This window comes from Ursus americanus, chromosome 2, assembly GCF_024610735.1.
Source record: "Ursus americanus isolate L20-20 chromosome 2, mUrsAme1.1.p, whole genome shotgun sequence".
Lineage (NCBI taxonomy): Eukaryota > Metazoa > Chordata > Mammalia > Carnivora > Ursidae > Ursus > Ursus americanus.
In genome coordinates, this window is record NC_142128.1 from 43,182,946 (window position 1) to 43,195,300 (window position 12,355).

The 12,355-nt window shown below is 50.7% G+C and overlaps 1 protein-coding gene across 2 annotated transcripts in view; it reads right to left on the bottom strand.

Moving 5' to 3' along the window:
• Positions 1 to 276: 276 nt before the first annotated feature.
• The window catches only part of FCRL5 (Fc receptor like 5), a 39,174-nt gene continuing 27,095 nt past the window's right edge, over positions 277 to 12,355 (bottom strand). The window contains exons 10-15 of one of the 2 annotated variants that reach the window (XM_045784526.2): positions 12,068 to 12,346; positions 11,518 to 11,634; positions 4,589 to 4,616; positions 3,587 to 3,669; positions 3,319 to 3,387; positions 277 to 1,526 (exon numbers count right to left, since the gene is read on the bottom strand). In XM_045784526.2, the coding sequence (XP_045640482.2) occupies positions 1,372 to 1,526; positions 3,319 to 3,387; positions 3,587 to 3,669; positions 4,589 to 4,616; positions 11,518 to 11,634; positions 12,068 to 12,346 (731 nt within the window). In that variant the 3' untranslated portion in view covers positions 277 to 1,371. Of the gene's footprint in view, positions 1,527 to 1,624; positions 3,388 to 3,586; positions 3,670 to 4,588; positions 4,617 to 11,517; positions 11,635 to 12,067; positions 12,347 to 12,355 lie in introns of those variants that run through there. The other variant, XM_045784525.2, reaches the window with a different exon arrangement.

The window sequence follows — 12,355 nt, forward strand, 5'->3', positions numbered from 1 at the left end:
CTGGGGCGCTAGCGGTGGCTGGGACTGGCGCTGGGGAGCCCGAATGACGGCCGGGAGTGCCGATGACGTAATCTCGCGAGGGTAGCGGGTGCGGCGCGGCCTGGAGTGGCCTCTGACGCGATCACCCTTCTGACCCACGCGGGAGTGTGGACGGACCAAACCTCACTGACCGGGAGTGCTCCCAGGAGGCTGCACAGAGGCCGAGTACTGGACACACACACGCACACAGAAACACGCACTAACACACAGAGAAACACACGTATTTAAAATGTTTACTGAATAACTTCAAGGTATTTCAAATATTTTCAAAAATATTCTTGAAGTAAAAAAAATAGTCTTAAAGTAATATCAGATTATTGATTCAATAGTATCAATAATATATAGTTCATATTCTGTTTTCCCTGTCTCCAAAATTTCCCCTGTGGCTTCTTGACCTGGAATCCGATCATGGTTCCCACTAGGCCGTCAGCCCTCCTCTGTCCCTGGCTCCCGCTGCCCTTCTCTGTCTTCACGACTTTCGGAGGCGGCTGTGTCAGAACGGCCCACCCTTGGAACGTGTGTCTCCTCCTGGTGACAGGTGAGAGGACGTCCCTGTGCCTGCATCAGAGGGCGCACGGGAAGGGCTGTGAACCCACTGACTTGGGCAGAGGTGTTGGCCTGTGTGCAGGGAAGAAGCTGTCCTGGTGTCGGGGGCTGACCTTAGCGTCTGAAGCAGATGGGGGCACGGAATGTAGCCCCATGGTGAGGAGGTCCGCAGCCTGCCTGCACCTGTTCGCAGGGCCACATGCTGTCCCACTTGTCCAAGTGCTTTGGTAGCCCCAGCAGGCTGATGACCATTGGGGAAAGCAGCCATGGGGGACAGGTGTCCATGGGGGGCAGGTGTCCATTGAGGGGAAGACAGGTGTCCGTGGGGAGGACATGTGTCCACAGGGGAGGCAGGTGTCTACGGGGAGGACAGGTGTCCTCAGGGGGGCAGATGTCCACAGAAGGGGGCAGGTGTCCGCAGGGAGGACAGGTGTCCGTGGGAGGGCAGGTGTCCACAGGGGACAGATGTCCGTGATGAGGTCTAGGAGCAGGCCCCACTGGGGAGAATTTGGGGTGTATGTGGGAGTGGGACTCAGAGCAGGGACTGTGGCTGAAGCCTGCTGAGGAAGCCAGGGGACAAGATGGCCCTGGGTGGGAGCCACATGTCACTGAACAAAAACCCCACAAGCTCCAGGCTGTCACTTGGGAAAGAGCGGTGTCCTGCTGGGTCCGTGCTCTGGTCACACTGACCGCAGAGGCCACAGGATGGGGCTTGGAGCCATTCAGATCTTCCCACTTCCACGTCCCCAGCCCCAGGATCAGCTTGGGGTGCAGAGGGGTGTGGACTCAGCTGCGAGGAGCCGCGGAGGCTGGGAGGGAGGCCACCTTCACCTGAGAGTAGATGACCGAGGAGCCCTGGGGTCTGGAAGGCCGCTGGCTGGCGGCCGGGCTGTGGGAGGGCAGGTAGGTCCGGAGGAGCCTTAATGCGGAGTTTGAAGCCGCTGTAGGAAGAAGAGCGGCTCTCAGCTGGCAAAGATGGCCCAGCGCTCTCGCCCGGCCCCACGTCCCCACCAGCCCCGTCCCATCCCGGGTCCTCCCCGTGCCCAGGCAGCAGCCTCCCTGTACCGCCAGCACCCTGTCCTGAGACCTCGGCCTCGGGGGGCCCAGCCCCTCCTCAGCATCACTCCCAGCTCCCCAGGTGCCCGGCAGCAGGAATCCACCTCTTCTCCTGTTAGTGCTTTGAGCTCGGACTCCTTGCATGTACTGCGGAGAGCCCGGGCCGGTCACCTGTGCGGCCGCCGGCACGTACTGCCACTTCTCCTGTGCCTGTGACCTCGTCCCTACAGTGGGAGTCGTAACATTGTCCCCCTCTACTGTTACTGTAAACTGATAGGAGTTTGTGTGCATGCGTGTGTGTTTTCCAGCATCCGTCATGTGCACCAGACGCGGTCCTGACTGCTATGAATAAATACACAAGCACACGTAGCACACTTACTTACAGCACCTGGAACTGTACTGGGTACATAGGATCTTAGCACATGCTGATGGGATGCTAGACGTGGTGATGACTTTATATACCGTCCTAAATCTGGAACGGGATGTGGCATCCGGCACGCGGCTCTCTCCTCTTGGCTTGGAGGGACCATCTAGGCTTTGTGACTTCAGGCCGGTCACTTAAGGTCCTCGGCCTTAGTTCCCTCATTTATCAGATCGGGGTAATAACAACACTCACCTTGAAGTGGGTTGTGAGTGTGAGCGAGTTCAGGTGTATGACGGGTGAGCCATTGACTGAACCAAGCATGGGCACAAGCACAGCTCGTTCGACTTTACACAAGAGGATCAGAAAACCAGAGAGGGAAGCAGAACGGCTAAAATCACACAGCACTCCTTACAGAGCACAGGTGGAAGGGAGTCTGCCCCAAAGGCAGGTCTCCCTTGTGCAGGCAGGAGCCAGGCTGGGGCCCTTCATGGCCGAGCACCCGCCGGGGAGGACGGGCACAGCCAGCCCACCAGCAGAGTCATCCTCAAAGCTGCTGGGACGGCATCCCCAGGTCTGCTTTCTCAACCCTGTGGGTTAGAGTGGGAGGCAGAGTCGTGCCCTTGAGACTCCTGTGTCCCAAGCCCTGAAGCCTGTGAGCGTGTGACCTCACAAGAAGGGACTTTGCAGATGTGATCAAGGTTAAGCACCTTGCAATGGGAGGTTGTCCCGGGTTATCCAAGTGAGATTTTAGGGAGAACTTTAAATCAGAGAACTGTCCCAGCTGTGCTCAGAGGGAGACCTGGCTTTGGATGAATGGTCAGAGGGAGGCCACACACCACTGTCCACTTTGAAGACGGAGGAAGGGGCCGTGAGCCGTGGGGAGGGGTGTCCTTGAGAAGCCGGAAAGGGCAAGGAAGTACTTTCTCCCTTGGAGCCTCCAGAAAGGAGCGCAGCCCAGGCAACAGCTCGACATGAGCCCGGGAGGCATGTGTCTGGCCTCTGACCTCCAGCACGGTAAGCTAATGCATCAGTGACCTGATGGAAGGAGGACGGGAATGCTGACCCCGTGTCCCATGACAACGGGGAAAGCCGAAGCCCTGACAGGGCACGTGCCCCTCAGGCTCTCCCGAGGCTGTCGGTGAGGGATGGAGAGTGAGGCCTGGACGGTGGGGCGAGGGACCCCAGCAGGGCAGGTGGGCACAAATGAAGAAAGCCAGTGACCCTCGCATGGGTGGCTCTGTGTCTGGTCTGCTCAGACCTGCAGAAGGGGTGGAGGCCGCTGGCACGTCCGAAGTCAAGTCCACGTGTCTTACCTGCACGTCTGTTCCCCTGCTGAATCGTCCGAACTTCTGAGTACACCACGTCTCCTCCTTTAGGGTTGACTTGGAAAGAAGGTGCAGCTTAAGAGAACTATAAGGTCCTCACCTCTCGTCCGAGCTATTTCCCCCTCCCCCAGCCGGACCTTGTTCTCTGCAGGGACAGGGGGCTCGGGGCCTCTGCACAGCCCTGTGGTCTCCTGCCCCACCCCTGCCCGGACCAACCCTGGGGTCCCTGGCCAAGTGTGGGGCCCTTGGTCCTCACCATTGCTGTATACTGGTTGGAGCTCCACCCAGCCTGGCACATTGTAGTAGGTGGGCTCTTGGGGGTCCGCGTCTGAAGGGCTCCTGTGAGACAGAGACAGCCATGTCTCCCAGCGAGCCTGCCGAAGCAGCTGCAATCATCACTCGCTGCTGGCAGGTCTAGCCCAGTGGGTGGCTGCCAAGCCTGGACGCGTAGATGAGCGCATACCCGAGGGTCTGCGGTTAGGAACTGTCATGTTACAGATGACAGTGTTTCCAGACTCATGGGCACCTGCTACATACCAGCACTGCGCTGGACAATACGAGGCTGAGTCTATCATCATCCCTCTTCTATAGATGGAGAAGGTGATGAGTCCGAGAGGCAAAATGACTTGCTCAAGACCACGTGACTACAAAGGGCCAGAACCAGGATTCGAACTCGTCAAGAGATCAGGATCTCAGAGAAGCCAGTCATGATGAGGGCTCAGGGGAACTCTGCATGGTTTGGATGCTGCTGCCATGGGCTTGCCCAGAGATGGTTTGTGAGCCGTGGTGGGGCTCCCAAGCTTAGCCTCTGGGATCCAAGATGGCAGCCCCTTCTTCACAGACACCACCTCCGGTTGGCAGAGTGATCTCTCTGGGTGGCCAGTCATGTGACTCCATCTTTTTGGCTGTCCCCACAGCAGGTATGAGGTTGGTCATGTCCAGAACTTTGCAGGCTACCAAGTTGAGACTGGCTTAAGACATGGGTGGATTCAGTCTGATAGTGGTCAGTCAGACAAGCAAGGCAACAGTGGTCGAGGTTGTAAGTTATGAACGAAAAAGCAGTGAACACCCGAGGCAAGAAGATGTAGGCAGCTAGGGTGGCGGTGAGAAGGTCCTGGCAATTGCCTTGACGTTTGCCAAGGCAAACAGCGACATGAAGATGGCACAACCTATCTGTTCCCAGCAGTGACCAGACCCTGTTCATTTTTATCCCCTGAGGGCATCCCGTTAACCACACGCAACACAGCCCAGGTCTTACCTAGAGGGGTCAGAGGTCGTTCTTCCTCCTACAAAGGAAAGCAGAGGGTCACTGGAGCCAGGAGAAGGAGGCCTTCACAAGGGGCACAGCTGAGAGGGGAGTTAAGATGGCGGAGGAGTAGGGGACCCCTTTTTCAGCCGGTCCCCTGAGTCGAGCTGGATAGGTACCAGACCAGCCTAAATAACCACGGAATCAGCCTGAGACGCAGGATGATGCATCTGGATCTCTACAAATGAACATCTCCAGCGCTGAGTATTGAGGTACGAAGAGGGGAGCTGTAAACCGTGCACAGATATTGGAAGATAAACGGAAGGGGGAGGGAGCCGCCGCGTTTGGGCGCTGGGAAGCGGCAGCCACCTGCACGGGGGAGCGGGCGGACTCACAGAGGGCACCTGTGAGAGAGCGGACTGAGACCGGTGAGCCGTGAACGCGCGCCACCAGGCTTCTCACGAAACTCCGGAATCGAGGTGTGCTCACTGGGCATAGACTGAGACTGGGAGACCCGGGAGCGTGCGGGGCGGCCGGTGGCTGGCGGCATTAGAAACACAAAGGACAGAGACGCGCCGGCCCTGGAAGTGAGGGCACGGACGCCGAGTTGGTGCGCACATCCCGGGACGCTGCAGGGTTGAGCAGCACCAACAGTAACAGAGTTAAAGTGGCCAGAACATCAGTGGAGAACAGACCGCAATCCCTCTGTTCTGTGACAATGCAGCCTCTGCTGCTCTGACCCTCAGAAGAGGCATAGCCAGCCGCCAGGTAAAGCCGCCAGAGAACAAAAGCCTGGAAATACTGGCTCAGAGAGTGCCTATCCCCATCCCCCCTCTCAGGGGACACGGAGACTCTAACCAAACAAGGTTGCCTGAGTATCGGCGCGGCAGGCCCCTCCCCCAGAACACAGAAGGCAGGCTGAAAAATCAAGAAGCCCACAACCCGAGGCGCCTGGGTGGCGCAGTCATTGAGCGCCTGTCTCCGGCTTAGGGCGTGATCCCGGCGTTCCGGAAAGGAGTCCCTCATCGGGCTCCTCCGCTGGGAGCCTGCTTCTTCCTCTCCCACTCCCCTGCTTCTGTTCCGTTCTTGCTGACTGTCTCCCTCTCTCAGATAAGTAAATAAATAAAATCTTTAAAGAAGAAGCCCACATCTCTAAGATCCCTATAAAACAAGGGGCACGGCCTGGGACCCAGTCAATAATTTGGGCTCTGGACAACCCCGCAACCTCTCCTCATTAGAATGACAAGAAGGAGAAGCCCCCCCCCAGCAAAGAAAAGACAGTGAGTCTGTGGCCTCTGCCACAGAAGTAACGGATATGGATGTAACCAAATTATCAGAAATGGAATTCAGAGTAACAATGGTCAAGATAATGAGTAGACTTGAAAAAAGTATTAAGGAAAATGTTACTGAGAATATAGAATCCCTAAGGGCGGAAATGAGAGCGAATCTGACAGAAATTAAAAATTCTATGAGCCAAATGCAGGCAAAACTAGAGGCTTTGACGGCCAGGGTCACGGAAGCAGAGGAAAGGGTTAGTGAATTGGAGGATGGGTTAATAGAGGAAAAAATAAAAATAGAAGATGGCCTTAAAAAAATCCACCCCCACGAATGTTGGCTACGGGAGATTACTGACTCAACGAAACGATCCAATGTTAGAATCATCGGCATCCCCGAGGGGGTGGAGAAAAACAGAGGTCTAGAAGAGATATTTGAACAAATTGTAGCTGAAAACTTCCCTAATCTAGCAAGGGAAACAAAAATTCGTGTCCAAGAGGCAGAGAGGACCCCTCCCAAGCTCAACCATGACAGACCTACACCACGTCACGTCATAGTGCAATTCGCAAATATGAGATCCAAGGATACAGTATTGAAAGCGGCCAGGGCAAAGAAATTTCTCACGTACCAAGGCAAAGGCATCAGAATTACGTCAGACCTGTCTACACAGACCTGGAATGAGAGAAAGGGTTGGGGGAGCATTTTTAAAGCTCTTTCAGAGAAAAACATGCAGCCAAGGATCCTTTATCCAGCAAGGCCGTCATTCAGAATTGATGGAGAAATAAAGACATTTCAGAATCGACAGTCACTAGCCAATTTCGTAACCACGAAACCAGCCCTACAGGAGGTATTACGGGGGGTTCTATAAAAGTAAAAAGGCCCCAAGAGTGATACAAAACAGAAAGTCACAGCCAATACAAACAAAGACTTTACTGACAACATGGCAGAATTAAAAGCATATCTCTCAGTACTCAGTCTTAACATTAATGGTTTAAATTCTTGCTTAAACGCCACAGGGTTGCAGATTGGATAAAAAGAAATGACCCATCCATTTGCTGTCTACAAGAGACTCATTTCGAACCCAAAGATACATTCAGACTGAGAGTAAGGGGATGGAGTACCATCTTTCACGCAAATGGACCTCAAAAGAAAGCTGGGGTAGCAATTCTCATATCAGATAAACTGGATTTTAAACTACAGACTATAGTTAGAGATGCAGAAGGGCACTATATTATTCTTAAAGGAAGTATTCAACAAGTGGATATGACAATTATAAATATATATGCCCCCAACAGGGGAGCAGCAAGATACACAAGCCAACTCTTAACCAGAATAAAGAGACATATAAATAAAAATACATTAATAGTAGGGGACCTCAACACTCCACTCTCAGAAATAGACAGAACACCCTGGCAAAAACTAAGCAAAGAATCAAAGGCTTTGAATGCCATACTCGACGAGTTGGACCTCTTAGATATATATAGAACACTACACCCCAGAACCAAAGAATACTCATTCTATTCTAATGCCCATGGAACATTTTCAAGAATAGACCATGTTCTGGGACACAAAACAGGTCTCAGCCGATACCAAAAGATTGAAATTATCCCCTGCATATTCTCAGACCACAATGCTCTGAAATTGGAACTCAACCACAAGGAAAAATTTGGAAGAAACTCAAACACTTGGAGACTAAGAACCATCCTGCTCAGGAATGACTCGATAAACCAGGAAATCAAAAATCAAATTAAACAATTTATGGAGACCAATGAGAATGAAAATACAACAGTCCAAAACCTATGGGATACTACAAAGGCGGTCCTAAGGGGGAAATACATAGCCATCCAAGCCTCACTCAAAAGAATAGAAAAATCTAAAATGCAGTTTTTATATTCTCACCTCAAGAAGCTGGAACAGCAACAGAGGGACAGGCCTAATCCATGCACGAGGAAGCAGTTGACCAAAATTAGAGCTGAAATCAATCAAGCAGAAACCAGAAGTACAGTAGAGCAGATCAACAGGACTAGAAGCTGGTTCTTGGAGAGAATCAATAAAATTGACAAACCACTGGCAAGACTTATCCAAAAGAAAAGAGAAAGGACCCAGATTATTAAAATTATGAATGAAAAAGGAGAGGTCACGACGAACACCATTGAAATTGGAAGGATTATTAGAAATTTTTATCAACAGCTATATGCCAATAAACTAAGCAATCTGGAAGAGATGGAATCCTTCCTGGAAACCTATAAACTACCAAGATTGAAACCGGAAGAAATTGATTCCTTAAACAGGCCAATTAATTATGAAGAAATTGAGTCAGTGATAAACAACCTTCCAAATAACAAAACTCCAGGCCCGGACGGTTTTCCTGGGGAATTCTACCAAACATTCAAAGAAGAAATAATACCTATTCTCCTAAAGCTATTTCAAAAAATAGAAACAGAAGGAAAGCTACCAAACTCATTCTATGAGGCCAATATTACCTTGATCCCCAAACCAGACAAAGACCCCCTCAAAAAGGAGAATTACAGACCGATTTCCCTAATGAATATGGACGCCAAAATCCTCAACAAGATACTTGCTAATAGAATCCAACAGTTCATTAAAAGGATTATCCACCACGATCAAGTGGGATTCGTACCTGGGATGCAAGCGTGGTTCAATATTCGCAAATCAATCAGCGTGATACATCATATCAACAAGAAAAGACTCAAGAACCATATGATCCTCTCAATCGATGCCGAAAAAGCATTTGACAAAATACAGCATCCTTTCCTGATTAAAACCCTTCAGAGTGTAGGAATAGAAGGTACATTTCTCAATCTCATAAAAGCCATCTATGAAAAGCCTACTGCAAATATTATTCTCAATGGGGAAAAGCTGGAAGCCTTTCCCTTAAGATCAGGAACACGACAAGGATGCCCACTCTCGCCACTATTATTCAACATAGTACTAGAAGTCCTTGCAACAGCAATCAGACAACAAAAAGGGATCAAAGGTATTCAAATCGGCAAAGAAGAAGTCAAAATGTCTCTCTTCGCAGATGACATGATACTCTATATGGAAAACCCAAAAGAAGCCACTCCCAAACTATTAGAAGTTATAGAGCAATTCAGTAACGTGGCGGGATACAAAATCAATGCTCAGAAATCAGTTGCATTTCTGTACACGAATAACGAGAACGAAGAAAGAGAAATTAGGGAATCCATCCCATTTACAATAGCACCAAAAACCATACGTTACCTTGGAATTAACTTAACCAGAGACGTAAAGGACCTTTATTCTAGAAACTATAAATCACTCTTAAAAGACATTGAGGAAGACATAAAAAGATGGAAAGATATTCCATGCTCATGGATCAGAAGAATTAACATAGTTAAAATGTCCATGCTACCCAGAGCAATCTACACTTTCAATGCTATCCCGATCAAAATACCGAGAACGTTTTTCAAAGAACTGGAACAAATAGTCCTTAAATTTGTATGGAACCAGAAAAGACCCCGAATCTCCAAGGAACTGTTGAAAAGGAAAAACAAAGCTGGGGGCATCACAATGCCGGATTCGAGCTGTACTACAAAGCTGTGATCACAAAGACAGCATGGTACTGGCACAAAAACAGACACATAGACCAATGGAACAGAATAGAGAGCCCAGAAATGGACCCTCAGCTCTTTGGGCAACTAATATTTGATAAAGCAGGAAAAAACATCCGGTGGGAAAAAGACAGTCTCTTCAATAAATGGTGCTGGGAAAATTGGACAGCTACATGCAAGAGAATGAAACTTGACCACTATCTCACACCATACACAAAAATAAACTCCAAATGGATGAAAGACCTTGATGTGAGACAGGAATCCATCAAAATTCTAGAGGAGAACATAGGCAGCAACCTCTACGACATTGGCCAAAGCAACCTTTTTCATGATACATCCCCAAAGGCAAGAGAAACAAAAGATAAAATGAATTTATGGGACTTCATCAAGATTAAAAGTTTCTGCACAGCCAAGGAAACAGTCAGAAAAACTAAGAGGCAGCCCACGGAATGGGAGAAGATATTTGCAAATGACACTACAGATAAAGGACTGGTATCCAAGATCTACAAAGAACTTCTCAAACTCAATACACGAGAAACAAATAAACAAATCAAAAAATGGGCAGAAGAAATGAACAGACACTTTTCCAATGAAGACATACAAATGGCTAACAGACACATGAAAAAATGTTCAAAATCATTAGCCATCAAGGAAATTCAAATCAAAACCACACTGAGATACCACCTTACGCCAGTTAGAATGGCAAAAATAGACAAGGCAAGAAACAACAATTGTTGGAGAGGATGTGGAGAAAGGGGATCCCTCCTACATTGTTGGTGGGAATGCAAGTTGGTACAGCCACTCTGGAAAACAGTGTGAAGGTCCCTTAAAAAGTTAAAAATTGAGCTACCCTATGATCCAGCCATTGCACTACTGGGTGTTTACCCCAAAGATACAGACGTAGTGAAGAGAAGGGCCATATGCACCCCAATGTTCATAGCAGCAATGTCCACAATAGCTAAATCGTGGAAGGAGCCGAGATGCCCTTCAACAGATGACTGGATTAAGAAGTTGTGGTCCATATATACAATGGAATATTACTCAGCAATCAGAAAGAACGAGTTCTCAACATTTGCTACAACATGGACGGCACTGGAGGAGATAATGCTAAGTGAAATAAGTCAAGCAGAGAAAGACAACTATCATATGATTTCTCTCATCTATGGAACATAAGAACTAGAATGATCAGTAGGGGAAGAAAGGGATAAAGAAAGGGGGGGGTAATCAGAAGGGGGAATGAAACATGAGAGACTATGGACTATGAGAAACAAACTGAGGGCTACAGAGGGGAGGGGGGTGGGGGAATGGGATAGGCCGGTGATGGGTAGTAAGGAGGGCACATATTGCATGGTGCACTGGGTGTTATACACAACTAATGAATCATCGAGCCTTACATCGAAAACCAGGGATGTACTGTATGGTGACTAACATAATATAATAAAAAATCATTATTAAAAAAAAAAAAGAACAAAAAGAATAAAAAGCCCAGGTATAGCAAAAAACAACAACAACAACAAAAAAAAAAACCAACAAGGGGCACAGCTGCCAGGGGCTCAGGAGGACCTGAGGGGGGTCACCGGCACTACATGGACCCGGCTCTGCGACGCCCAAGGGAGGTGGCTGATGGGGCAAAAACTGGTGACCCTGGCTTGCGGTGGGGCTTAGCGACACCACGAGAGAGCGTTTTGCCAGGCGCAATCGTCTAGCTGCCGACGGGAAGCAGACCTGATCAGCTGTGGAAATACTGCACGTTAAACCACCAGTAAGTCATCAGATCCCCTTGGGTTTCTGTCCTCGCTCCCATTCCTTGGAGGCTCGTAAGGGTGGAGAGGGAGACACACTGAGGTTTATGATGCTGGATAAACTCTGTCTCATTGAGGCATTTTATGTGCATGAGGGCTGTTTCGGGAACCCTGTGTTTGCAAAGATGAATTCTGGGGGAGCAGGCGGGGAAGGTGGGGACTGGGACTGGGCGGGGGCGGAGCTGTTGAGAGCTCGGCGGTGCTTACAAAGGCAGCAGGAGCCTGGGGCGGGGGGACGGGGACGGCAGGGACTCAAGCGAAGGTTACCCACCTGCTCTCCTGAGGAGCCGGCAATACAACAGCAGTGCCACGACCCCGAGGCCCACCACGCTGAGCAGACCCCCAGCCACGCCTGTGGCAACAGGGCCACTTCTGCTCCCCGTCAGCCCTGGAGGGGAGACCCTGTGCGTGAGCTGGAGGGAGAGGCTCGCAGTCTCGAACTGCTCTGACCCCTGCAGCTGATGCTTGGGGCTGGGAGGGAGGAAGGACCTGGGGCACCAGGACGGGGAGGCTAGGCAGCAGCCCAGGAAACGGCTCCGCTCTCTAGGAGGAAGCTCACGCCTGCAGCCGAGGCCAGGCTGGAGGGTCAGGATGGACGGGGCCCACCAGGGAGCATCCAAATCAGTGATCGTCCTTGGTCCCCTGCTCCACTCAAGTACTGTCCCTTCAGAAACGCTTCAGAGGAGGACCATGTGCAGAACTCTCAGGTTTGTGTCCCTGTCCCTGAGAAGCAGGGCTTTGGTCACACGGCATGAGGATTCTCAGAATATCCCTGGAGGAGATATTTGTCCACATCTGTGGCCTGGGCACCGGAAACTCACCTGAGACGGAAAGTGGCACCGCCTCGCTGCGCTGGGGCCCCAGGCCATTGTCGGCCTCACAGGAGTAGTTTCCAGAATGTTCTGCGGTCAGAGAGAGGTTGAAGGACGCTCCTCCTCCAGAGGGGGCCGAGCTGCTCCCCAGGGTGACATCCTCGTGATAAAACCAGTACAGGATCGGGGGAGAGCCGCTCTGGGCCTCACAGCGAAGCTCTACCGTGTCCCCAGGGAAGGCCTGGGCCCCAGGCGCTCTGAGGGTGAGGACGGGGCGGGACGCTGGGACTGAGGGAG